Below are 22,376 nucleotides of genomic sequence, written 5' to 3' on the forward strand. Positions count from 1 at the left end.
TAATAACGAGGATGGATGTAAATATAAGAACAGTACTCATCGATAACGGTTTCAAATTAAACACAGAAAATCCCCATTTTTTCCCGACCCGTGGGAACTTCAGGCTTTTTTTCACCTGCCGAGATGTCAGCGGTGTCCTCTTTATTTCCATCCTTACAACGAATCCATAAATGTCCGCGGTTCCCGTTAGTTGAATGCCTACGAATCATCTTTTTTCTTTCCCCAGCAGAATTGCCACCAGCGAGGCAGCGTCAGCCTCTCCCGTGCTGCGCGGGCGGTGCAGCCGCGGCCGGCAGGGACGGCGGGGGCCGCGGGGGTTCAGCCTCCCCGGCCGGCCATCGGAGCCCGCCCGGGGCTCCGCCGCTGCGCTGCTCATGCGAGCAGCTTGCGGAGACACGGCATGTGCGCTCGTGTGCGCGGAGTGCGGGGCCGCATCCCGGCCCCGCGGGGTCCCGGCCCCGGCTCGTTGCCGTTGTCCTCCCGATAGTCATTTGCTGCCCCACGGCTCAGCGGGCAGCCGGGCCGTCGTGCCAAGGCCGAGCCGAGCCGGGCCGTGCGGGGCCGCCCCCAGCTCCCCTGCAGATTCTGCGCCCCCCCCCTTGCCCCCCCGCAAGCCCGAGCTCGGCGGGGGCCAGCTGGGGTGCAGCGGTTGGGGGCGGGAGGGACGGTGGGGCCGGGCAAGGGCCGGGGGAGCGGGCAGAGAGGAGGGATCGCGGGAGGGACGAGTGGAGAGATGCTGGCGGAGGGGTGAGTGCGAAGGGCGGACGGAGGGAAGGTGGCACAGTGGGCCTGCGTCCCAGGCAGGCCCCGGGGGCGCGGGGAGAGCCCATCGGGGCCGCGACGCACCTGTATCACAGCCCAGGCTCGCGGTGCGCGGAGCAACGCGGGCTGGGGGACTCGCGCACCTCCTCAGCCACAGGGCCGTGGCTCGGTCTGAGTGTCTGTGACCAGGGGCACCTAGCCCGGCCCCTGGGGAGCGGTGCCGGCGGGGGGACTACTGCGAGTGAGGACGAAAGCAGCAGCCACCAATGTCCGCCCCCGCCTCGCCTGAAAGGTCTGGGGGATTGTGAGGTGCGGAGCCCAAACAGGGGAGGGTGTTGCAGCGGATGTTTGTTGCGGGGGGGGTCGGGGAAGGTGGTGGAGCGGCGAGGACACAGCGATGCTCGGCTTCGGGAGCCGCCCCGGGACTTGGGGGTTGCCGTCGTGGGCAATGCGCGAGTCGTTGCCACGCGTTGCGTTCCTCGGTGCCACCACGGGCTTTTGAGCCATCGGGCTAGATCTTTTCGGGACGAACCAGATGTGTGTCCACGGAGGATGAGGAAAAAGGGGGAGAGGTGTCCCAGCCCTTCTTCCGCGTCGAGCTCTTGGCGTTCTCTCCCCTCGGAGCTGTTCCCGGCGGAGAGGCGGCGGGACAACCTCGACCTCTCCTCCCATCTGCTCGGGCGAAGTGTGAGCTGTGGGGGCAGAAACTCTGGGCTCGATCCTAACACACACAGCCGTCCTCTGGACGAATGCAGAGCCAGGGGCACAGCAGTAATTGCTAACGGCGGGGTTAGCAACCCCCCGTCGAGACCGAATGCGCTTTGCAGCGCTCCGCCGATGCGGAGCGGTCGAGGAACGGGACATGCGTCCTCGGGACGCCTGTCAAGCGCGGCCTCTGGGTATAGGCCCTTTTGGGGGTGCAAGAAAGGGATCGACCCTGCTTGCTGCACAGCGCCGTGCCACCCTCTCCTTCGGGTGGGTTCTGTCGCTGCGGGTTCCTGTTGCGGGGCAGGCACGGTTGGTTTTCCCCTCCATCGTCTCAGCTCCGCCCAGCGCCGCTCACGCGTTTGGGAACCCCGTATGTCTGCGAGGCCGGGCAGGGGATGTGGAAGCGGGGCGGCGGGGTCTTCTTTCAGGGATTTGGAGGTTCGAGACTGCAGCCCCACCAGCTGGCGGGGACCCGCTCTGCTGCCACCCAGGTGACAACGATTCCCGGTGGGTCCCCTGTTCCTGGTAGACACCGCTCAACCCCGGCTCCGCCGGCGGGCCGAGGGACCAGCCCGCGCCCGGGCTGTCCCCGACGTGGCGTCTCTTACAGCTGGAGCTTAATGTAAGGAGCAGGAAAGGAGAAAGAAATAAACCTGGGAAACGGTGCGGGCAATTAAGGCACGGACAGCAACCCCACGCTCTGTTGGTTTCGGGTCTTTTCTTAATTTCCAGGGGGAATATTTTCTTTCTTCCTGGGGCAGAAGCTGTCCAGAACCAAGCACACCTCGGGGAAGGGGCAAGTTCCCCGCGTCCCTCTCGCATCAGCCCTTGAGTTCCCGGAGGCGGCTTGGAGTTCGCACTCGCGGCTCCTCGCTTTCCTCCGATATTGCCCCGGGGTGCCCAAACGAAATCCCTTCCCCTCTCCCTTGTATTGCCCCCAGGTGAGCTGCGCGGGTCAGCACGGGGACACCCTTCTCCGTGGCGTGTCCCTGAGCTCGGGACAGAAGCTACCCCGGCCGGGAATCGCGCTGCCAGCAGCAGCAGCAGCAAAGAAACAAAACACCGATCATGTCACACTCTGCCCTTATGCCGTTAGCTGCAGGAACATATGCTCAAATATGTAAGAGTAGTCTAGATTTTTCTCTGCAAATATTTTTACCACATCCAAAGATAATATTTCAACAGAAGAATCAAGCCCCGCAGGCTACAGACAGGGCAGCTATATATAACCCGCTTGCTCACTCCGGCTCCCCGCGCATCGCTCGGGTTATGCAACCCCCATCGCGACGGTAGCCACCGGCGCGCCCCTCGGCTCCGCCCGCCCCGTCGGGGCATTTCCCCGGGACCTCGGTGCGGCTACCCGCCCGGAGGGACCGGCATCGGGGCGCGGACCGGGACTGCTACTCGTACCCGGGCCGGGCCGGAGCCGGCGGGGCGGGCGCGTCGCCTTGCCCCGCGCCGATGCGAAAGAAGGGCCCGGGGAACGCCGCGGCGCTCCGAGGAGCCGGTAGCGGGCGGTGAGTAGCGCCTCGTCCTCGCCGGGGCAGGGACGGGAACCGGGCGCGGCTCCCTGCCCAGACGGGCCGTGCAGGTGCTGCCGACGGAGCGGGCTCTCACGCTGGGCTGGGCAGGAGTTCGCCTGCCGCCTCGCTCGTTGCTGTCCGTTTTCCCCGCTTTTTTTGGTGAAGGAAATGCTCGAACTCTGGCGGGTGCTTTGGGAGTTTGGTGGCCCGGGGCTGGGGAGGGTCCCATCCGAGCGAAGCGGCCGGCAGTACCTGCGCCCGCAGCGCACCCTGACGTGCCCAGACCCCGCCTGTTGCGGCGGCTCAGACTGCAGGTCCCCGCGGCCACCGAGCCCCGCGGTGCATGAGAGCTGGAGGAAAAGAGCGATCTTTTCTCTCGGTGCCGGACATCCGTAGCGTGACGCCGGGCTCGGCTCGGCTCGGCTCGGCTCTTCCCTTCCCGTCTGCCGGCTCCCGGCGCCGTGATTGACACCGCCGGCCCCTCCGCCCGCCCCGCAGCACATCCCATCCCTCCCCGGCGGCCGCTCGCCGTGCCCGGGAGGCGGGGAAGGGCCTCCCCAGCCCTTTGACACCGTCTCGGCAGGAGTTTCACTTCGCTTTCGCCGCCGCCGCCGCCGCCACTTCTGCAGGCAAACACCCCCGGCTTCCATGTGACGCCTCCCAGCCACTGAATGGGGAAAGCGCCTATAAGGGAGACACTTTCCCTTCGTGCAGGAGAAAAGGAGGGGACGAGGGGGGCAGAAGCAGGAGGTGGTGGTTGAGGGGAAGAGAAGACAGAAAATAAATTAATAAATCTCAGGGAACGAATTGGGGGGGAGGGGGGGAGAGAAATTGACACTCCGGGAAAGAAATTAGTGGGATTATTTATTTGTTGCCCCCCGGTCTCCTCTCGCTGACAGAGCTCGGTCCGCCGTTGCGGTGCTCGGCGCTGGCTACAAAGGGCCCCGGGGAAGTTTCTTGCTCCCAACGCCCTTCCCGGGGGGGCAGAGGGTTTAGGTTGTTTTCTGTTGGATTTATTTTTTTTAAATTTCCCTTCCCCACCCCCCGTCTGGAAGGAGGGGGTCTCGTTCGCACCTCCCTGGATGGTGCGGTAGAAAGGAGGGGAGTGAGGGGGTGGGAGGGGGGGCTCGTGGTGGGAGGCTGCCGCGCCTGCTTCTCCTGCATTGGTGTCTCCCCTATGGACGAAAACAGCCCTCTGTCTCCCAAGGCAAATGCTTTCAGTATCGCCTCTCTGATTTCAGTCGCCGCCGCCGAGCAAGCAGGGAAAGGAGCGCTGGAGGAGCGCCGCGGCGGCCGCAGCGCGCCCGCCCGCCCCGGCTGCCGCCCGGAGAAGATGCACTTCAGCACCGTCACCAGGGACATGGAAGGTGAGTGCCGCGCTCTGCCCCGCAGGGCTGTGGGGACGGGACCACCGGCCACCGCGTATCCGAGGGTTTTCACGCGGCCCGGGCCGGCAGCCGGGCCAGGGGCAACGCACAGAACGCGGCCTGCCCGCGGGGCCGGTCGGAGGGGGCTTTGACGTTCCTCCCGGCACGCCTGGGCCCTTGGAGCCCTCCCTCAGAGAAGGGCATTGCCCGTGGCCCTGTAGCAGCTTTCGACGGCTCAGCCGCTGGGACCCGCTTCTTCTCGGAGGTGCTGAAAGCATCCCCCGACAGCGCTGGCCGTGCCCGGGGCAGCGGCAGGCCGGGGCTCGGCTCCCACCGGCTCCGCAGCCCCTGTCCGGCCTGCGGGCTGCGTCGGAAATAACGCAAGAGACTGCCGGGACCTCGAGGAGCTTTTCAGCATCGGAGGGAATCCGAAGGAGCCGGCCGTTCCCCGGGGCGGCCTGTCATGCGCTGCAGGGCCCGCTCGGGCCGGCGGCCGAGGGCTGTGCAGCCGGGGCCATCCCGGTGCTCCTCGGCGCGGACCCGGAGCTTTGCTCTGGTCCCGGCCTGTTCCCCTTTCTCGCCCAGGGATGGAAGGAATGGGGCATTGCCAAACCAAATCCGACTTCCCCTGTCAGCCGCAGCCCCGCGGCTCCAGAGTGAAGGACGTTACCTGCAGCAGCGTAGCTACGCGGAAATAAGAGCCGATATTTTTTCTGAGTTCCCCCACTCCTCTTTTTCTTTTTTCTTTTTTCCCCCCTTTTTTTGAAGGGGGGGCGAAAGGAGGGAGTTTTCTTTGTCCCGAGTGGTGTGTGGCGAGGGAGGCCTGCAGAGATAGCACGGGCTTTGCACCGCCGCGGCTCTTGGCAGACCTCTCGGGTTTGCAAAGGAAAAAAAAAAAAAAAAATAGAAGAAAAAAAAAGGGGAAAAAAAAAAGAGCCGAGGCAGGCAGGCAGCGGGAGCAGCGAGCTCCCCGCCTGCCCCGGGGGGAGCGGGGCTGGGGCCAAGCAAAGCGGAAAGGGGGAGGCGCCCCGCTGGGCTGGGCGCGGGGCAGGAGAGGAGGCGGAGGGCACCCCGCGGAGCCGGTGCGGAGGCGGGGGCCGCGCGGAGCGGCGCGGAGCTGGGGGGAAAGCGGGAGCCGGAGCGGAGCCCTGACCGCCTGTTTTTGGAATGATTTCAGCTATCTCCAGCCCCTGGCTCACCCAGCTGTCCCATTTTTGCGATGTTGCAGCTTTCACGGCCAACAGCCTGAGCAGCCTGAACGCCTCCGGGGGGTACCACCTCTCCCCTTCCCCGGGGGACCCGTACGGACAGCATGAGCCGCCGCACTACGAGCCCTGCACGGCTCAGCAGCACCCGCACCCGCCGCCCCAGCCCCAGCACGGCTACCCTTTCGGCGGGGCGCCGGCGGCGGCCGGGACCAACCCGCCGCCCCCAGGCCCCGAGCAGCCCGAGGGCGCCGGGGGAGCCGCTGCGGGGCCGGCCACAGTCTCGGGCTGCTCCGCGGGGTCGGCCACCGCGGCCAAGGCGCCGGTGAAGAAGAATCCGAAGGTGGCCAACGTGAGCGTCCAGCTAGAGATGAAGGCGCTGTGGGACGAGTTCAACCAGCTGGGCACCGAGATGATCGTCACCAAGGCAGGCAGGTCAGTGCGGAGCTCCCCGGCAGCCCCGGCTCTCCAGCCGCTCCCTCCGGACCTGGGCACCCAGGCTAGTTGGGGCGGGAGGATCCGGCCGCGAGCGGTTGAATTAGCAGTTTGGGGGGAAATTGAAGCTGCCCAAGGGCGAGTCGCGGAGCGGTCGGGCCCAGCGGTCACCGTCATTTGATCCTTGCCTTCTCCTGGGGCGAAATCTGCGAGCTCTTGCGGCCCGAAGGCCTCGATACTGCGGAAGAATGCGCGGCTGCTGCGGGCTGACGGCGAAGGCGTGCGGAGGGCGGCAGGCAGGGCACTGGGTTTCACTCCCGCTGGAAAGGGCGCTGTGCTCCTCCGGGCGCCTTCGGCTGTGACCCCACACGGGACTTCGATCCGTGTTTACGGAGGACAGTGTGTGCTCCCGGGGCAGACAGCAACGACACGGGGGAAGGAAAAAACGAACACGCAAACTGTGCAAAACCTGCTAAATACATTCTTGGCACGGGCAGATCTTTTCTTTCCGGCGGAGACGAGAACAGACCCTAATTCTGCACCTTGAAGCGTGTTCCAGGGCTGTTGCATTTCCCGATTATCGAGTAACGAGCCCGGCTGAACCCGGCTGCTCTCGGCTCTGCTCCGGCCGCCGCGACGCGGTTCCGGGGCCAGGAACCCGCTCCTGGCCAGGGAACAAAGAAAGCGGCAAATGAGATCGCGTTAGAAACGAGCAAAACATATGGGGGGAAGAGGAGTCCCAATTACAGTTGTTAGTTACTGCATTTAATGGAGATCCTCGGGAAGAGCCGCGGCCGCGGCGGCTCGGGCAGAGCTGCGAAGCTTTTCCCCGCCAGGCTCCTCGCAGAGCTGCGAATTGTCCAGGCTCTGACTCTTGCCTTGGTTTAAAGCGATCTGGCGGGGGGGAGAAAAGAAAAACAAACAAATTAAGGAATCCCCCGTTGCTTGCTCTCAGTTCGCCCCGGGGCTGACTGCGGCGGGATGGCCGGGGGAGAGGGTCGGACTCCGCTCCGAACGGTCTGGCAAGAGCTGTGACCGCGACCGTGCGCTCCCGCTCTCCCGTCAGCGATTTTGAGGGTCCCGAAAGTGCAAAAAAATGAAACATGCTTACATGTACGCAGTTGCCTTTTTAAGTTTTTTTTTTTTAATTAGCAATTTCCTAAAATAAAACAATCACCGTGGTGCCCGGTGCAAAAGAAGCCGGCGCTGCGTTGCGGGACCCGGGCGGGATTTCCCTCAGACGGTGCCTGCCCCGGCGCCGGGTCGCACAGCCCGCTGTCTCCGGCCGCGGCCCCTGAGCCCGGCGCCGGGCTCGGCGTTGCTTTCCTTAGCGGAAAAGGTCGTTCAGGCTCCAGGCGGAGGCTCTCTGAAAACAAGAGTTCTTCGATCTGGCTTTCTTAGCTCTCCAAGAAGAGGGAAAAAATTGCAAATATCCCACTTCAAAAAGTTTCGAAAATTAACCAACTCGAATCGAATCGGGGGCTTTGCCCCCACCCTTTTCTTCGTTTACTTTATGACACCGTCGAATCTCCAGACAGGCGAGTAAAAACAGGAGAAAACGGGGTAAAACCAGCAAGAAAAGGCTCGGGGAAGGCGCTGCAAAGCCTGTTCTCCCCCAGCGCCTCTGGGCTGGCCCTGCTGTTTGTCTAGATGGGTCTTATCATCTCAGGCTGTTTGTTTTAAAACTAAGTTTTAAAACAAGAAACACCGGAATTGGAGCTAATGGGGGCTTTTACACGTTTAAAAATAATAATAACAGAGGGAGCGACTGAAAACGTCCTCCAGAGTTTGCTAAAGCCTTACAGAGAGGGAGACGCAGCCGCCCGATCCCTATGCAGCCCGGTAGTGCTGGGCCCGATCTGGAAGAGCTGCGGAGCCAGAGGCGCGCTGCCCCATCGCCCCTCAGAGGGGGGCAGTGGCCCATAATAGCAGTCCGGCAGTACTCCCCGAGAACGAGCCGGGGGGGACTCTCTGTGTCCGGGTTTGATGGGGCTGTTTGTTCGGGGGACGTTGGGACTTTGGTTTTTCAATGGCTGCAAAGCCGCTTCCCAAAATATTGCCCACCGTCACTCCCTTGGTTTATTATTCTGTAAAACAAAACGAAGCCATAACGAGCCTCGACGCCAGGACACGTCTTCGGCGTGTCCCGCCGGGGAGCCGCGGGCCAGGCCCTGGTCCCGGTGTGTGCAGATGCAGGAGGGAAGGACTGGTGGGCCGTCCCGGCCTCTTCCCTTAGCCCACCACCGATCGCATTTGTCCTGCAGCCCCTTGAAGGAATCGTGCCCTCCCTGAGCGTGGGATCCGCGTTTCGGCTTAGCTTTGGGTCCCCGGGGGCCTGCGCAGAGAAGGACCGGGGGGAACAGCCGCGGGGGCTGACCTGCCCTACTCGGGAGCCCTGGGCTCCGTTCCGCTCTGCTTTCGTCCCGCAAAGGTGCGGGGACCGGGAGCCCGACCGGGCTCTTGCAATGAAGTGGATCCGGGACGGGGCTTTCGGGGAGATCCCCGTTGCCCTCTAGCCCTTGCCCGCCGAGGGCGAGCGTTTGCCCCTCCGGGCTGGGAGAGGTCTCCCGCTGGCCCTAAGGGGCCACGCTGCTGCTGCAGCCACTGCTTTCAAACGGGTGCCGTTTGGTGGGTACAGAAGCTGCACAAGTGGGAACTTGGTCACCACGTGTCGTTCGCAGGAGTTTTTAGATGTGACCCCCACGGGCTGCCCGAGACTCCCGAGGCTTGAGTGCGGGTCCGCAGACCAGGGACTTGCCTTGCTGAAATGATGGGGAAAGTTCTTTTCACTTGATCTCCCCATAGCAAAGGCCGAGGATGCTCTTTTTCCCCTTGGCCTCTTTGTTCCACTGCGATGGGGCATTTCGTGTGTCTGAAACGAAGGGTCCTGGAGCCGGCGGGAGAGGCAGGACCGCCCCGGCTCGCCTTTCGGGATGCTGCCGAGGGCTGGGGAACACGGTAGCCGCTCTCCCCACGCAGCTTAAGCGTATCTGCCTGTTCCTCCGGCCGGTGGTTTCTGCGAGGGGACTTATCATCACAACCGGGCGGGTATTGGAGCAGCTGCAGGGGAAGAGACCCGCGCCGGCCCCTCGGGGCTCCCTGCTGCTCCTCAGCTTAGCACTTCTCTCTCTCCTCTCTGTGCCAGGCGCATGTTCCCCACCTTCCAGGTGAAGATATTCGGGATGGACCCTATGGCTGACTACATGCTCCTCATGGATTTCGTCCCGGTGGATGACAAGCGATACCGGCAAGTAACAAATACCTAGCCTGTTCCGCGGTTCTCGGAGCCGTAGGGGCTGGTGGGTCTCTGCCCACCCCCTGCTCCTGTCCTCTGGGCGTGACACCTGTTGGTGCGACACAGGGAGGGGATGCGGGATGCAGCTGACCTGGGGTCTCATTCACACCCTTGCAAGCAGTCTGGGGCCAGGAGCGGCTGCACGGACCGCAGGGCCCCCTCAGCCTTCGCACCAGGCCTGCTGGCAGCCGGGGCCAGACCGGCATGGGCAGAAGGGCAGGTTTCCACAGGGCACAGGGCAGGAGCTTCCTTTTCCCGCCCAGAAAAGCTCTCCTTGTCGTACTGCTACACGTCTCCACCGGCAAACACTCTTTGCCGCTTAACAAAAATCCCTTCGGTGCTCCTGGAGTGCTGTAGCCTCTCAGCGCATGTGCCGAAGCTGTGCCGTGCCCGCTGGGGAGCTTGCTAGGTGCTTGGGAGAAGAGAGTGGGTTTTGTGCTCTGCAAAGGCACCAGCCACCCAAGCCACAAAATTCTGCCATTGTTTCCAGCGGCAGTGTAGGAAGGCCTTGGAAACTGCCGACTCACAAGGCAGCGATGCAGTCTGGTTTGGAACCCCTTTAATTTTAAGACAGTGAAAGGCGCATTATGTATTTAGCTTCAGATCAGGACGCCGAGCAGACAGCCCGCATAGGAATCGCAGGGTCCGATATATAAATATTTAGACAGATATCCAAATTCTCAGGGCGTCCTAGAAATGTTTGCTTGTCAAGGGAAGTAGGATATATAACATCCAATTGAGTATATCTTTAAAAAGTAATGTTTCTGCTCAAGTCCAATGGTGTCTAATTCCCCCTGTGCAAACACTGGCTTTTAAAGTAAACACGTGTATAGAAGATTGGTTTCTCTGTTTTAAATGTTACTGTTGAATATGTACTTTGAAAGAATGAAACAAGATTGCTAAATTCTGAACCTGCTATTAATCTACACACAACTTTCCACTCTTCACTTAAAGCCAGAATATTACTGTATAGAGGGCTCTCTTTCACCGTTTTTTCTTAGAGGAAGGGGGAGCTTTTGTGGCTTCTCTCCCAAATCTACACTGGTAGCTATAAATTTCCTCCATCCTGCAGATTTCTCTCACGACAGTTCCATCGCCGACCTGATAAAATACTATATCCCCTTCGCAGCAATTCTGGCTGCGGGAAAGAGCTCGTTTCTCTCGTGGCCATAGGAAGCGGGAGCGATGGAGAGGCAGTGTTTCTCCCTCGGTGGGCCGGGGCATCTGTCCCGGCCCGGGTTCTGCGGGGCCCGGGTACTGCGGCCGTTCGGGGCGCCGCTGCAGGGACGCGGGCGGGAGCCCCCCGGCCGCGGCTGAGGGTACCTTCCCCACCCGCAGGTACGCCTTCCACAGTTCCTCCTGGCTGGTGGCCGGCAAAGCCGACCCCGCCACCCCCGGGAGAGTCCATTACCACCCGGACTCCCCGGCCAAAGGGGCGCAGTGGATGAAGCAGATCGTTTCCTTCGATAAGCTCAAACTGACCAACAATTTGCTGGATGACAACGGGCATGTAAGTGTTCCCGGGAGAAGATGTCCAAAACGGGGCTGCACCGGCTGGGAACTCCCCGTACTGTGATTCCCGTGGGGTGACCCCGCCCGCGCCCCTCCCCGGGGGCTCTGAGCCGCGATCCTGCCCCAGCCCCGCTGCTGCCCCGGGCAGCGGAGCCGGCAGGGCCGTGGCTGTGCTCTCCTCTCTCCATGCTCCGTCTGGATCAGTTATTGTCTCCTTGCTCGTTTTATCATTCAGATCATTTTGAACTCCATGCACAGATACCAGCCGCGTTTTCACGTGGTCTACGTGGACCCCCGGAAAGACAGCGAGAAGTACGCGGAGGAGAACTTCAAAACTTTCGTCTTCGAGGAGACGCGTTTCACGGCAGTGACCGCCTACCAGAACCACCGGGTGAGGCAGCAGCGGAGCTCGGGGCAACCAAAAGCGGGGGTTGGGGTCGCACCGGAGCTACCATGGATGCGGGTGCATCCAGCGCTGGCTCAGCCCCTTCGTCCGGCTCTCGGGTTGGAGGCCGGGCTGCGGGTGTCCGCCGGCGGTGGGGGTGCCTGGGGGTATTCCCGCCTTCTCCTCCCCATCTGCTAAACCCATTCCTGACAGCGCAAGGAACCCGATAGCCGGGAAGCTGCGCAGAGCTGCATCGGTGTACGCCGAGGAAGCGACGTGGGCTCTAGCCCCATCGCCAGCTTCCCCCTGCCGGGGGACCTCATTACCTATGTAAACCCGAGACCGGGGCTAGTGGGGAAACTACAGGCTTCCCGCTGCGAAACGTCACTCACAATTTGTTTGAATAAATCTGCGATTTTACTGCTTTAAGCTCGTAGCTGTCTGTCCCTCCCTAGAATACAATTATATGTTAAAAATGAAACAAAACACCCCCACCCCAATCTGATGCGGATCTCTGGGCAGCAGTTAATCCAATTACTCCTTTAAATCGCATCAGTGTAATGTAAAGAGCAGGAATCTCAGCAGCGGGTGGAAATACGATTTCAGAGCGGCGGGGGCTTTTCAGCGCTGCTCCGAACCGCCTCGCTCCGCGCCTAGGCTGCCCACGCCGGGGCTGTGTCTCGGGGCTGTCCATGAGCAGCCGGCGGCAGTGTCACCCTCTGCAGTGGCTCCGAGCAAATCGACCGGTGGTCTCTCCGGGATGCTGCGGTTGGGCCGCACCTCGCCCCGGTGGAAGCGGCGAGGCCAGAGAAAGGCTGTGCCTTTAAGGGGCTCCGGAGTCCTTCCCCGGCTGGCATTTGCCTGATGGCTCCGGACAGCTGCTCCTTCTCTCCTGCTTTCTATCAGTTTGACCTCTAAGGCTGGAACTGTCACTGAGGGGCTTAAAGTTTGTTTTTCAACCCATTCCGGAAACTCACAATCACATACTTTATCCGTGGATTTGCTTAAATATAGAAAATGTCCTGCCTTCTCCCTGGCGAATTAAATAAATACATAAGTATGATTTATCCAGTGATTTGTCTTAGCTGCTCCAGTGGTGACCCATATAATGTGGCATTTTCTTACAAGTGCATTTACTCAGGTTTTGTAGCCGACTCAGACTGCCTCTCCCTTCACCTTGAACTCATATTAGGTAGCATATTAGCCCGCATTTTCTGACAGAGGGCAAGCACATGCTTGTACTCTGTGGCAGAGAACACCCTGGTTCCACTGGCCACCTGGACCCTCTTTGTTACACCAGGCACTGCTGAATCCCAAAGCCTGCTCAGGGACACACTCACTGTTTGGCCTGGGAGCCCCGTGTGCTGCTTTGAGACATTTTGCCACTTCTCCTTACAGATCACGCAGTTGAAGATCGCCAGCAACCCTTTTGCCAAGGGATTCAGAGACTGTGACCCTGAGGACTGGTAAGGCTGTGCCTTTACTGATTATGGCTACACCCCACTCACCCTATTTCACATGCATCTGCCCAGTTTACATTGGCACAAGGCTTGCATGGAGGGGGACATGGTATTGGGCCAGCTGTATTGTTTGGGCCACTATTGTTTGCCAGCTGCAGCTCAGAGAGGGAATGCTCCAATTGCTCATTCTGTTGGACCATCAGCTCTGTATCACTTCCCCCCTTCCTCTTCCAGGCCCAGGAACCACAGGCCAGGGGCTCTTCCTCTCATGAGTGCTTTTGCCAGATCCCGGAATCCAGTCTCTTCCCCAGCCCACCAGAATGGGACAGAGAAAGGTGAGAGCCCCCAATGGGCAGGCCAGCCCATCACCCAGGCCCTGTTGGTCTGCACAGCCTGTGCATGCATGCTTGGGGCCAGCCTTGCTCACTGCGCTGGTGCACAGCCCCATTGCTAACGAGCTTTGTGCTACCACCTATTTTTTAAACAAAAGTACCCACCTTCATAGCCTAATTCATTCTTCCTTGGACTACAACACTTACTGTTTAAGATGCTTATATGCTTAAGAAACTTTGCTGCTTTAAAAAACACTGCCCTTTGCCTTTAGAGTTCCATTTTCAACTTTTGGGCAACAAACTCAGCTTTTCAGGCAGGGATGCAGTGCTGGCCACAGGTTCTCACATTGCCTTTTCAATGCACCTCGGCAGCGCGCTAGGGCCGACCCACTCCATTCAGGAGCTGCAGTCAGGTCGAACAGCACCTCTGCCCATTGACTGCTTTTCCATTACCCAGAGCAAACAACTGCAAAGAAAACCGAAGGCCTTTCTTCCAACTCACTCCGGGCCTGCAAAATAAAGGGAAGTCTGTATTTGTTTAGTGTTATACAATTGCAAAAATGTCAGGCGTGTACCAGCTTGTCAGTCAACTCAGCTCCATTTATCGCAGTCAGAAGGTCCCGTCCCGCCAGCTCCGTTCCTGCCGCATGCCGCTGCTGCACGCCCCGCTCGCAGCCCCGCTTTTCCCTTCTTGCGCCTCTTCCCCGTGTGTTCGGATGCGCGTCCCGCGGGCGCGGCCGCACTGACGCTGTTGCCCCCGCAGATGCTGCCGAGAGCCGGCGGGAGTTCGAGCGGGAGGCGGGCGGGACGGCGCTGCACCAGGCCGAGGCCGCGCACCAGCAGCTCATGTCCCGCGTGCTCAGCCCCGCGCTGCCGGGCGGAGGCGGCGGGCTGGTGCCGCTGGCCGGGGCGCCCGGGGGCCGGCCCAGCCCGCCGCACCACGAACTGCGCCTGGAGCCCGCCACGTCGGAGCCCCTGCATCACCATCCCTACAAGTACCCGCCGGCGGCAGCCGCCGCCTACGACCACTACCTGGGGGCGAAGAGCCGGCCCGCCCCCTACCCCCTCCCCAGCATCCGCGGGCACAGCTACCACCACCATCACCACCACCATCACATGAACGCGGCGGCGGCGGCGGCGGCGGCCGCCAACATGTACTCGCCGGCCGGGGCGCCCGCCGGCTACGACTACGGGCCCCGGTAACGGGGCACCGGCGCCACGAGAGACACCGCGCTCCCCCTTCCCGCCTTTCCCTCACCTCCCGCCTTACGAGTGAGCTGGTTGGCCAGCTTGCCCTGATCGACAGCCGGACAGCCCAATCGCCAGCAGCCGGGCCCCGACCCGCGCCTCGCCCTGCGGGGGCTGTGAGGGCGGAGGTGCCGGGAGCTCCATCGCGGTGTGACCCGCGGCTGCACTTTGATAAATGAAGCCATATGTCCTTATCTCCCTGTTCCCCAGCGCCTCCATTCGTGCCGGGCACCGAGGACCGTCGGGCGGCTGGGATGCGGTGGGAGGACGGGGATGCGGCAGCGGTGAAGTGGGTTGTCCCCTCTCACTCAACCGCCGGCTGTTCTGATGGAGGTTTGGTGTTACCGCCGGTGTTGGCGGTGCCCACGGGTGTTTTCTGCCCACGGGGCCTGTGCGTGAGCACCGAGCAGGGGCTGTGGGGCCGGCTGTGAGCCGCGTGTCGTCCTGCATATGTCGGTGTCAGTCTGTCCCAACCCAGGGCACCCCGAGGGCTCGGTCACAGATGGCTCAGGTGGTTCTTTGAGGAGATTTCTTGGGGGAAGCAGAATTTAGTTTAAGGGAACGCTTTGAATCCTCACTGCCAGAACAAATTTTCCACTTCTCCTCCGGCTCTGACCCACTCGTAAGTTTTGGGGTTCACTGCGATGCCGTAACCATAGCAGCACTTTCTGGCGCTGTTGAGACTGGCCTGTGGCCAAGAGCACAGCCACGTGCAGCTGTGTTTGCATCTTGTTTTCCCAACAATACATGCAAAGGTTTAAAAACCAGCCTGGGGGTGAGGGAATATCTGCAAAGTTCAGGCTCTGTGTTCTCACCTGCTTCCCAGGCAGCCTCTCGCAGTCCTGCCTTCACGCATCCTTTCACAAGCTCTTGAATGCTCTCCCGTGGAGGTGCCTTTTAGAGGGATTTCAGGGTGTTTTTTCTCAGACTGCCTCACCCCTTATATTTGGCTGACCCAAACTGCAGTAGTCCTAAAGCACCTATTCTGCACTACCTGCTTGCTGCATCTTCCCTCTTAATGCTGGTAAGTACTTTTTTTCTTTTTTAATCTCTTCATTCAGTAGTCATTCCTTACTGTTAAAAAGATGGCCCTGTTCATCACAGTTTCCCCAGTGATGTGTTTTGAATAGTTAGCTTGTGTTTTTGTCAGATACTCATAGAAGGCAGTCCCTTTGTGTTCAGAGAAGGTATTGAGCAGCTCCTCAGCTGTGTTGGTATACAGTATTATGAACACTTTACCGATTCTTCCACATGACTCTATTAAAAGATGGGGGTTTTTTCCTCTAAAATAATCTATTAATCCATGTTTGTGCATTTTCATTACAAACCCTTTAAAACATGTTCTTTCCCTTGTGCAAGTGGCAGTGTTAATAGCAATGTTTATTTTGTCTCTGGCAGTGGGCTTTGGGCTTCCAAAACCTTTTTGGAAAGGTTTAAGAAGGGATACAGGCTACCATGAATATTTTATGTAATTTTTTTTCTGTTAAAAAATATATCTGGATGCATAAAAAAAGACTTGTGCAAGAAATATGTATTTTATTTGACATTTGCAGTGAATTGTGAGATTCTTAGTGTCTGACTAAACCATAATTAATGTTCTCAGAATGGCTGATGTAAAATAGCCTTGTGCTTATTATTAGTCAGTGGGAAATGGCTCTCGGATGTGCTCTATTGCTTTGCCGCTGTTATTTCAGAGTTTTCGGTATGATTTGTTATCTGTAAACTGATTAGTGCCAAAGATTTGGTCAAACTTTTAATGAAGTTGTTATATTTATTATTTCCTTCAAAGATTATACAAACACTTTTTTTTTTTCTTGATAGTTGCAGTGTAGGAAAAAAGTGAAGACAACCAAAGAATCATATCTGCAAACAGTGTAGATACATGTAGATATTTGTAGATATATGTAGATAATCTTATTTCATTTAAATTGAAAAGACATTGGACAGTGACATTTATAAATACTTTTCCTCTTCTTTCTTTCCTTCATTTCTTGTTTGATTATTTGTGTATATTTGTCAGTTTGTCTGCCCTGAAGTCTAAGCCTCCCCTACAAAATGAAGTTATTTAAATATGGAAGGGTCTTAGTCTGAGCAAACAGTGGCTGTCCATAGGTGATTGCTCCTTCCCTTCAGTCCCTGCTTGCTGCAGGTGCCCATGGTTGTGGTAATCTATCACAATACAACAGTTCACAAGGTTGGAGTTCCTAGGTGAAAAAAGATCTGTTTGTATTGGTAAGCACCTGTTCTCTTTAAGAACACATAGAATGACCCAAGATGTCAGGACTAAACTGTGCCCTTAACAAAGTGGCTCAAGGTCCTCACCTTGACTGTAGGATTTTTAATCTGATATTTGTTAGAAGAATAGAAAATCACAGAACTTCAAGCTATGGCTGTGGGCAGTGGGCCCTCAGGATCACCAGTCTGTATCCTGTGCTAAAGAACCACTACAGAAGTCCTGAGGCTGAATGGGAAGGAGACCATGTATCAAGGCTACAGTCTGAACTGTGAAAATGGTATTTTTAACCTTGCATTTAGTCCACCAAACGTGCTTAGATATGTTCACATGAAGCATGTTAGCAGTCCAGTTTGTGTTGTGTTTTAATCCTTAAATCAAGATTGCTCAGGGCTTTGAATGGTGTCCCTCCTTCCATAGCAATGTCTGTCTCACTGGATGGGAGTGTTACAGATACAGAAAGCAAAAAGGGTTATTTTTCGATCACAACAAAAAATCCACTTCAAATAAACAAAACCCCATAATGCTGCAGGTGGACTAATAGAAGCCTTTTGAAAATCACAGAAAATCTCTAACACTTTAATGTCATATTACCTATCAGCCTGTAGTCAGGATATATCACGTACAGGCTATGCATTATCTGTGTATTGTAGATTCATTTGACAAATGACTTTGTAAGATTTGATTACATGTCTGCTTAAAATTCACTCAGCCTGTGCTGTCACCAAGGTCCACAGCACACACTAGGAAAGAAGGCGGCATTTCCAGGCAATATTTCCACTTGTGGTCACCTCAAGTCACATGAAGCACTTACACATGAAGTGTATTTAAAAGCTTCTGTAAAACAGGCCCAAGCGGGGAGGTTACAAGCACCCTTTGTCTCTTCCAAATAGGGCTAGAGAATAAATTAGCCATCTAGCTCTGTTTTTCAGAGGTGCAGGCTGAGTTCAGTGATTGCTTCTGAGGCCTTAAAACCACATCACTTAGCTCAGTGGATAAATCCAGGATTAGGCACACGCTGGTGGAACAAGGGCGGCCTTTGCTTAATCACTTAACCCAAACACTGGGGATAGCTCCAGTTTCAGAAATGGCTTTTTGCAGTTGATTTTATTCTTTCCTTGCTAGTGGAATTGACTAAATTCAATGTAGGATAGGAGCCATGGGGATGAGACTCCAGTGTGTTTGCAGTGTGCATGTGCACTGTTTACACAATTCATAGATGTTCTCTTTAGTCTTTCCTTTTCTTCAGAGAGGCCCTACAACCCTCTGGCTAGAACTGTGCAGGTAGTTCCCAGCAGCTGCCTCTCAGCATCCTGCGGTCTTAGCATCTCTTCAGTCCATCTCAAGCACACATACACGTGGCCATGGCCAGGAGAGAACTGCTTTGGCTTCTTTCCTGCTGTAGTGTGTATAACAGTGGGTTTCAGGGTGGAGAATGACCTGGGGACTGAAGTAGGTATAGAAAGGTGTTCTTCAGGCAGCAGGCTGCTGGGGGACAGTGTGGGTCTCCCATGAGCTACAGGCTTCCAGTGCATCTCTACAAGGAGCCATGGCTAGTGGGGCTGCATGGCTCAGGGCCAGCTCAGCTGGGGCACTGTCCTGTCCCACCAAGCACTCCTCTTTCTCTCCAGCAAGTGGATTTCAGCCCGTGATGCTGGATCCCTCACCAAGGGGCAGTTGTACCTTGATCTGTAAGGAATAAGAAAAGCAGGTAGCTGCTAGAAACAAGTCAGGTAGCCCCAGGTTAGGGCTGGGGGGCAGAAGCTGAGCCCTGCTGCCTGGAGGAGGCTGGAAGAGCAGACGCAGCAGTACCTGCAAAGCAAGTTTCAGCACCATCATCCAAAGAGCTCAAAAATCTGCCGTCAGCCTGTTGAACACGGCTGGGCTGGAGAGCGAGGGAAGAGCGTGTGTGCGCACATACATGTGTTGGTTCTTTGTGCTTTGCCTTCTGTTGTTCGGTTTCCTGATGGGTTGAGACCGCGGGTGCTTTGGCCTGACCCGCCGTTTGTGCGGCGGTGTGGGCAGGGACAGCCCCAGTGCCGATGGTCACCTCGGGGGCTCCCTGCAGGTATCGCTGGCTCGCGGCCGCGGTGGAGGAGGAGGAAGGGGAGGAAGATGCTGCGCGCACGCCGGCCGGCCCTGCCTGAAGAGCCGGCTCCCTCCAGAGGGAAGAGCCGGGCATGGCACGCGGTGGATCCGGCCCGCGCGGAAAACGAGAAGAGCTTCATCTTCGGAGCTCGGAAATACGCAATCTGAGAGGAAAATATAGTTTTGGGGATTAAAGCAAAGATTTGGTCTTTGAAACACTCTGGCATAAATAAGAAGGGGCAGTAACCTGTGAGTTACAATTTGAGGATACTCAGCCAGCAATGACTCAGCTGTTGCTCTAAGCTGGTGTTACTGAGAGTCCCGTCTGCGAGTGTAGAGGCCAGTACTTGTGCATGAATTCAACGTTTTTCTAAACATATGCATTTTGTTCTTCATTTAGTCATTCCAATTCAACTGATTGGTAAGATACATAATTTACACAGGTGTTTGACAAAACTAGGTGAAAGTGACTGTACCCAAAGATTTCTACTACTGCCATTATCATGAGCTCAGCATGTGCATATAAAATATGCTGTCTGTTACAGTGAGACACCCATTGTCGGTGGGAATCTAGATAGTGTATCAGAGGTTTGCAAATCTCAAAGAATAGTATTTCCTACTTTTACTTCTGCCCAGTATGTTGCACACACAATCAATGCAAAAAGGAAGAGCTGGTTTTTAAGATATACATTAATCTTGAAAAACACAGACGTGTCCCATATACACAATGTCTGTACATGTACAAGTCTGGTCTCCAAAGGCCCACTGTCCTTCAGGAGGGCTGTGTAAAGCACTGTGTGTGTTGCATATGCCAGAAAAAACACACTCATTCTCCCCATTAACAGAAATGACCTATTATAAATTTACCAAAGATACCATAGTTTTATAAATTGGCCACATATGTCTGTGTAATATATTTATTATATCACATTTCATAGCATTTCTGTTTTACGAAATTCAGCCTTGAATTTGTCACATATGTTTTGCATATATGTGCAATAGTTGGCCAAGTATATCCAAGTAAAGTATGATAAATGTGTTCTTTCCATATGGGAAATTAAATGTTTTTCCAGATTTAAAAAAAAAGTTTATTAAGAGCAGCCTCTACAAAATAATTACAATAAATCACTCACTTCTATTTAGGTTAAAATTATAAATTTGCACTGGTAACAAAGTGATTAAGAACAAGAGCCAGAAAAGTCACATTTAGGACCTAATTCTATGAGGAGATGGAGCAGCATAGATAGAAGAGGCCCTACACATTTTCAAGGCTCGCTGCTGCATGTTGTGACATCCTGCCAGGCTGCAGAGTAGCTTCCATCTCCTGCTCCCGGCGTGACTGGAGCTGCCAAAGGACAGCCTCCCATTACCTCTGTGAGAGGGGCACTGTGAGAGCAAGTGACCTGGAATGTCCACTCCAGTCTGGGTTCTACACCTCTCTGAACAGCTCTTAGTGGTCCCTGGGAGATGGAGAAGGAAAGGGAATGTTTGCCTGCAGTGTAATCCTCCTTCCTGATGCTCCTTCTGGTAACCAGTGGGTGCTTCAGTGGGCAGGGCAGGACACCTCGGGTGCTGTGCTCGGTACCTGCCTTCACAGGAGTGACTGCATAGGTGCCCAGGGACTCAGACTGATGTCCTTGGGCTTTAAATTGCAAAAAAGGAGTGAAAAACAGGATAAACAACATGTAAAACTTGCAGAAGTGTGAGGTGTTTGCACTATCACTATTGTCAGTGGTTTTAGCTTGCATGATGGGTAGGGGCTTGGCATTTGTGTTTGCTTTTTTACTCCACTTGCTTCATGCTTCCATTGTTCCTCGTTGCAGGGGGCAGATGGTTCCCCTTCTCTCGGTGCTCCAGCCTGGCTGCTTCAGCTGCCCTTTGTCTGGGGTGTGACCTCCAACCATGGGCAGCAAGTGCCAGCACTGAGAGTGGAGGGGCTGCAGGCAAAGCCATCATCTGGAAAGGGCAGTGGAGGGGTGGGGAGAGGCAGCCCTTCTCCCAGCCTGGTTCTATTTGAGAACTGCCTTGCACATTTCTTTTATTTCAGCAAACATGAAGTGAGTCTTTCATTTTATTCCCTTTCCTGCTTGTTGTCAACTACTTCAAACCAGATGGGCTCAAGAGATAAAACTATAAAGACGCAATGTCTCTATTTAGCAGGATGCCAGGTCTGCATGCCATCAAAATATCTGAGGCAAAAAAATCTGAACAGATAATACTTACTCTAAGTATTATGTTAAGAGCAGCCTAGATGCTTTTCCATGAACACAAACAATGCATCCACAAATCACTGAGATTTCGCATCAGCAATTTTTAAAATTACCATCAGGCCAAATGCCACAGCCACATTCTCTGTCATGTTTAAAGTTATTCCATAGGCCCAGCATACCCTCTGCCTTCTGTGTCAGAACATGTTTATAGCAAGCAGTGCCATGGGGGCCTGGAAAATGTACTTTTGCATGCGTGAGATGCCAGAGCTATGGAGCAGAATAATGGCTCAGCATTCGAACATCCTCACCAGATTCCCTGATCTGGACATAATCAGGCTCAGTCAATCCTGCCACTGGTAGGAAAGAGATCATTGCTGTCCAGAAAGTGCCTGGGGATTTCTATGGTTTCTTGCTGCCCTAGTTTATGTATACTGAGAATAAAAAATAGAAAGAAACAGCTCCTAGCTGCAATCTCAAGTAAATTTAACGGCTTTTTATGTTTCCTTTTATTTTTTTGTTTATTAGAACTTCAAATTGTAACAGAGAATTATTAGAATTAATATTTTTTTCACTGCCATGTCACTCTCATGTAAGGAGATAGTTAATATTCCAGGATGGTTCTCCTGCAGTGCATGTGGCTGCTTTAGGACCTCAGTCCTTCCTGCTGCTATCCCTTGTGGCACTGCAGCTTCTGGTTTTATGACTCTTCATAGCAGAGAAATAAATACACTCTCCTCTGGGTGAACACAGGCTTATTTAGAGGTGTACATTGTGGTCTACAGGATTTCCTAGTGTACCAACACCTTTAAAAAAGGATGCTGGGGAAGTAAAAGCAAATATGTCTGAGACTATAGTAAGTTGGTGTATGAGTTTTAGTAGCCAGACCTATCATTGTATGGTCCCACCAGGTACTCTTCCTGCCATCCTTGTCCCTCTCCCATAGAGAATCTGGCCACTGCTGGTGGTTTGCTCCAAGGCCCTTCATACTTTCCACAGTCTTCCTATCACCTATCTCAGAGGGACAAGTCACTTCTTTGTTTTGATTGACCCCCTCCCTCCCCTTTCTCCTCCTCTTACAAACGGAACTGCAAATCAAATTCCTCTGAGGTCAGAATAAAGCAGTACACAGCACTGCTGATTGGACGTACAGCTATAGTTCATACCATTAATCAGGTGAGCAAAACTTTCACAACTGAGAGGTTATATTTTAATTTAATTTGATACTGTGAGATCCTTACATGAATTGCCAACTCCCCCCAGTATGATCATAATTTTGGATAGCTTCCTTTGCATTATAAAAGAAACCTCCAGCATGTCCCAGAAGAGTAGGACACAGACTCAGCCAAGTTTACTTGGAAAAGCTACAGGAGGGGGACCCAGGCTGGAATTTCAGAATATTACGCATCAGCAGAAACCCCCCTGCCTTCTTGCTTAGTCATGGCTGTCACTTTCTTGGTAGCACAATGGTCATGCTTTCATCAAACTTTATGTCTCAGCACTGCTGTAACATTGTCTTGCATTAATCCAGGCAGTCATGTGCCATGTTTTATGTAATGATCCATACTTTCACACCACAAACACACAGCCAGAAAAGGAAACACACTGATTTAGCG

At 55.5% G+C, this 22,376-nt stretch overlaps 1 protein-coding gene across 5 annotated transcripts; it reads left to right on the plus strand.

Moving 5' to 3' along the window:
• Window positions 1-2,735: 2,735 nt before the first annotated feature.
• TBX1 (T-box transcription factor 1) lies at window positions 2,736-16,219 on the plus strand. Of its 5 annotated transcripts, XM_048322496.1 has the most exons (9): window positions 2,738-2,987; window positions 4,235-4,360; window positions 5,538-6,000; window positions 9,146-9,247; window positions 10,634-10,805; window positions 11,043-11,198; window positions 12,591-12,658; window positions 12,887-12,987; window positions 13,748-16,219. In XM_048322496.1, exons 2-9 carry the CDS (start codon window positions 4,327-4,329, stop codon window positions 14,185-14,187), a joined length of 1,536 nt encoding a protein of 511 aa, XP_048178453.1. In that variant the 5' UTR covers window positions 2,738-2,987; window positions 4,235-4,326; the 3' UTR covers window positions 14,188-16,219. The 5 variants fall into 5 exon arrangements, with proteins under 5 accessions (XP_048178455.1, XP_048178454.1, XP_048178453.1 ...); XM_048322493.1 differs by lacking the exon at window positions 2,738-2,987 and having other exon boundaries at window positions 4,109-4,360; XM_048322495.1 differs by lacking the exon at window positions 2,738-2,987 and having other exon boundaries at window positions 4,110-4,360; window positions 5,589-6,000.
• Window positions 16,220-22,376: the final 6,157 nt, after the last annotated feature.

This window comes from Corvus hawaiiensis, chromosome 18 (assembly GCF_020740725.1).
Source record: "Corvus hawaiiensis isolate bCorHaw1 chromosome 18, bCorHaw1.pri.cur, whole genome shotgun sequence".
In the NCBI taxonomy this organism is placed as follows: domain Eukaryota; kingdom Metazoa; phylum Chordata; class Aves; order Passeriformes; family Corvidae; genus Corvus; species Corvus hawaiiensis.

What these genes read in the sequence shown, in the direction of transcription:
- TBX1 (XM_048322493.1), top strand. Translation starts at nt 4,171, where the DNA reads ATGGACGAAAACAGCCCTCTGTCTCCCAAGGCAAATGCTTTCAGTATC. An exon ending in CGTCACCAGGGACATGGAAG is followed by an intron (nt 4,361 to 5,537) that starts GTGAGTGCCGCG and finishes GAATGATTTCAG; the next exon opens with CTATCTCCAGCCCCTGGCTC. An exon ending in GACTGTGACCCTGAGGACTG is followed by an intron (nt 12,659 to 12,886) that starts GTAAGGCTGTGC and finishes TTCCTCTTCCAG; the next exon opens with GCCCAGGAACCACAGGCCAG.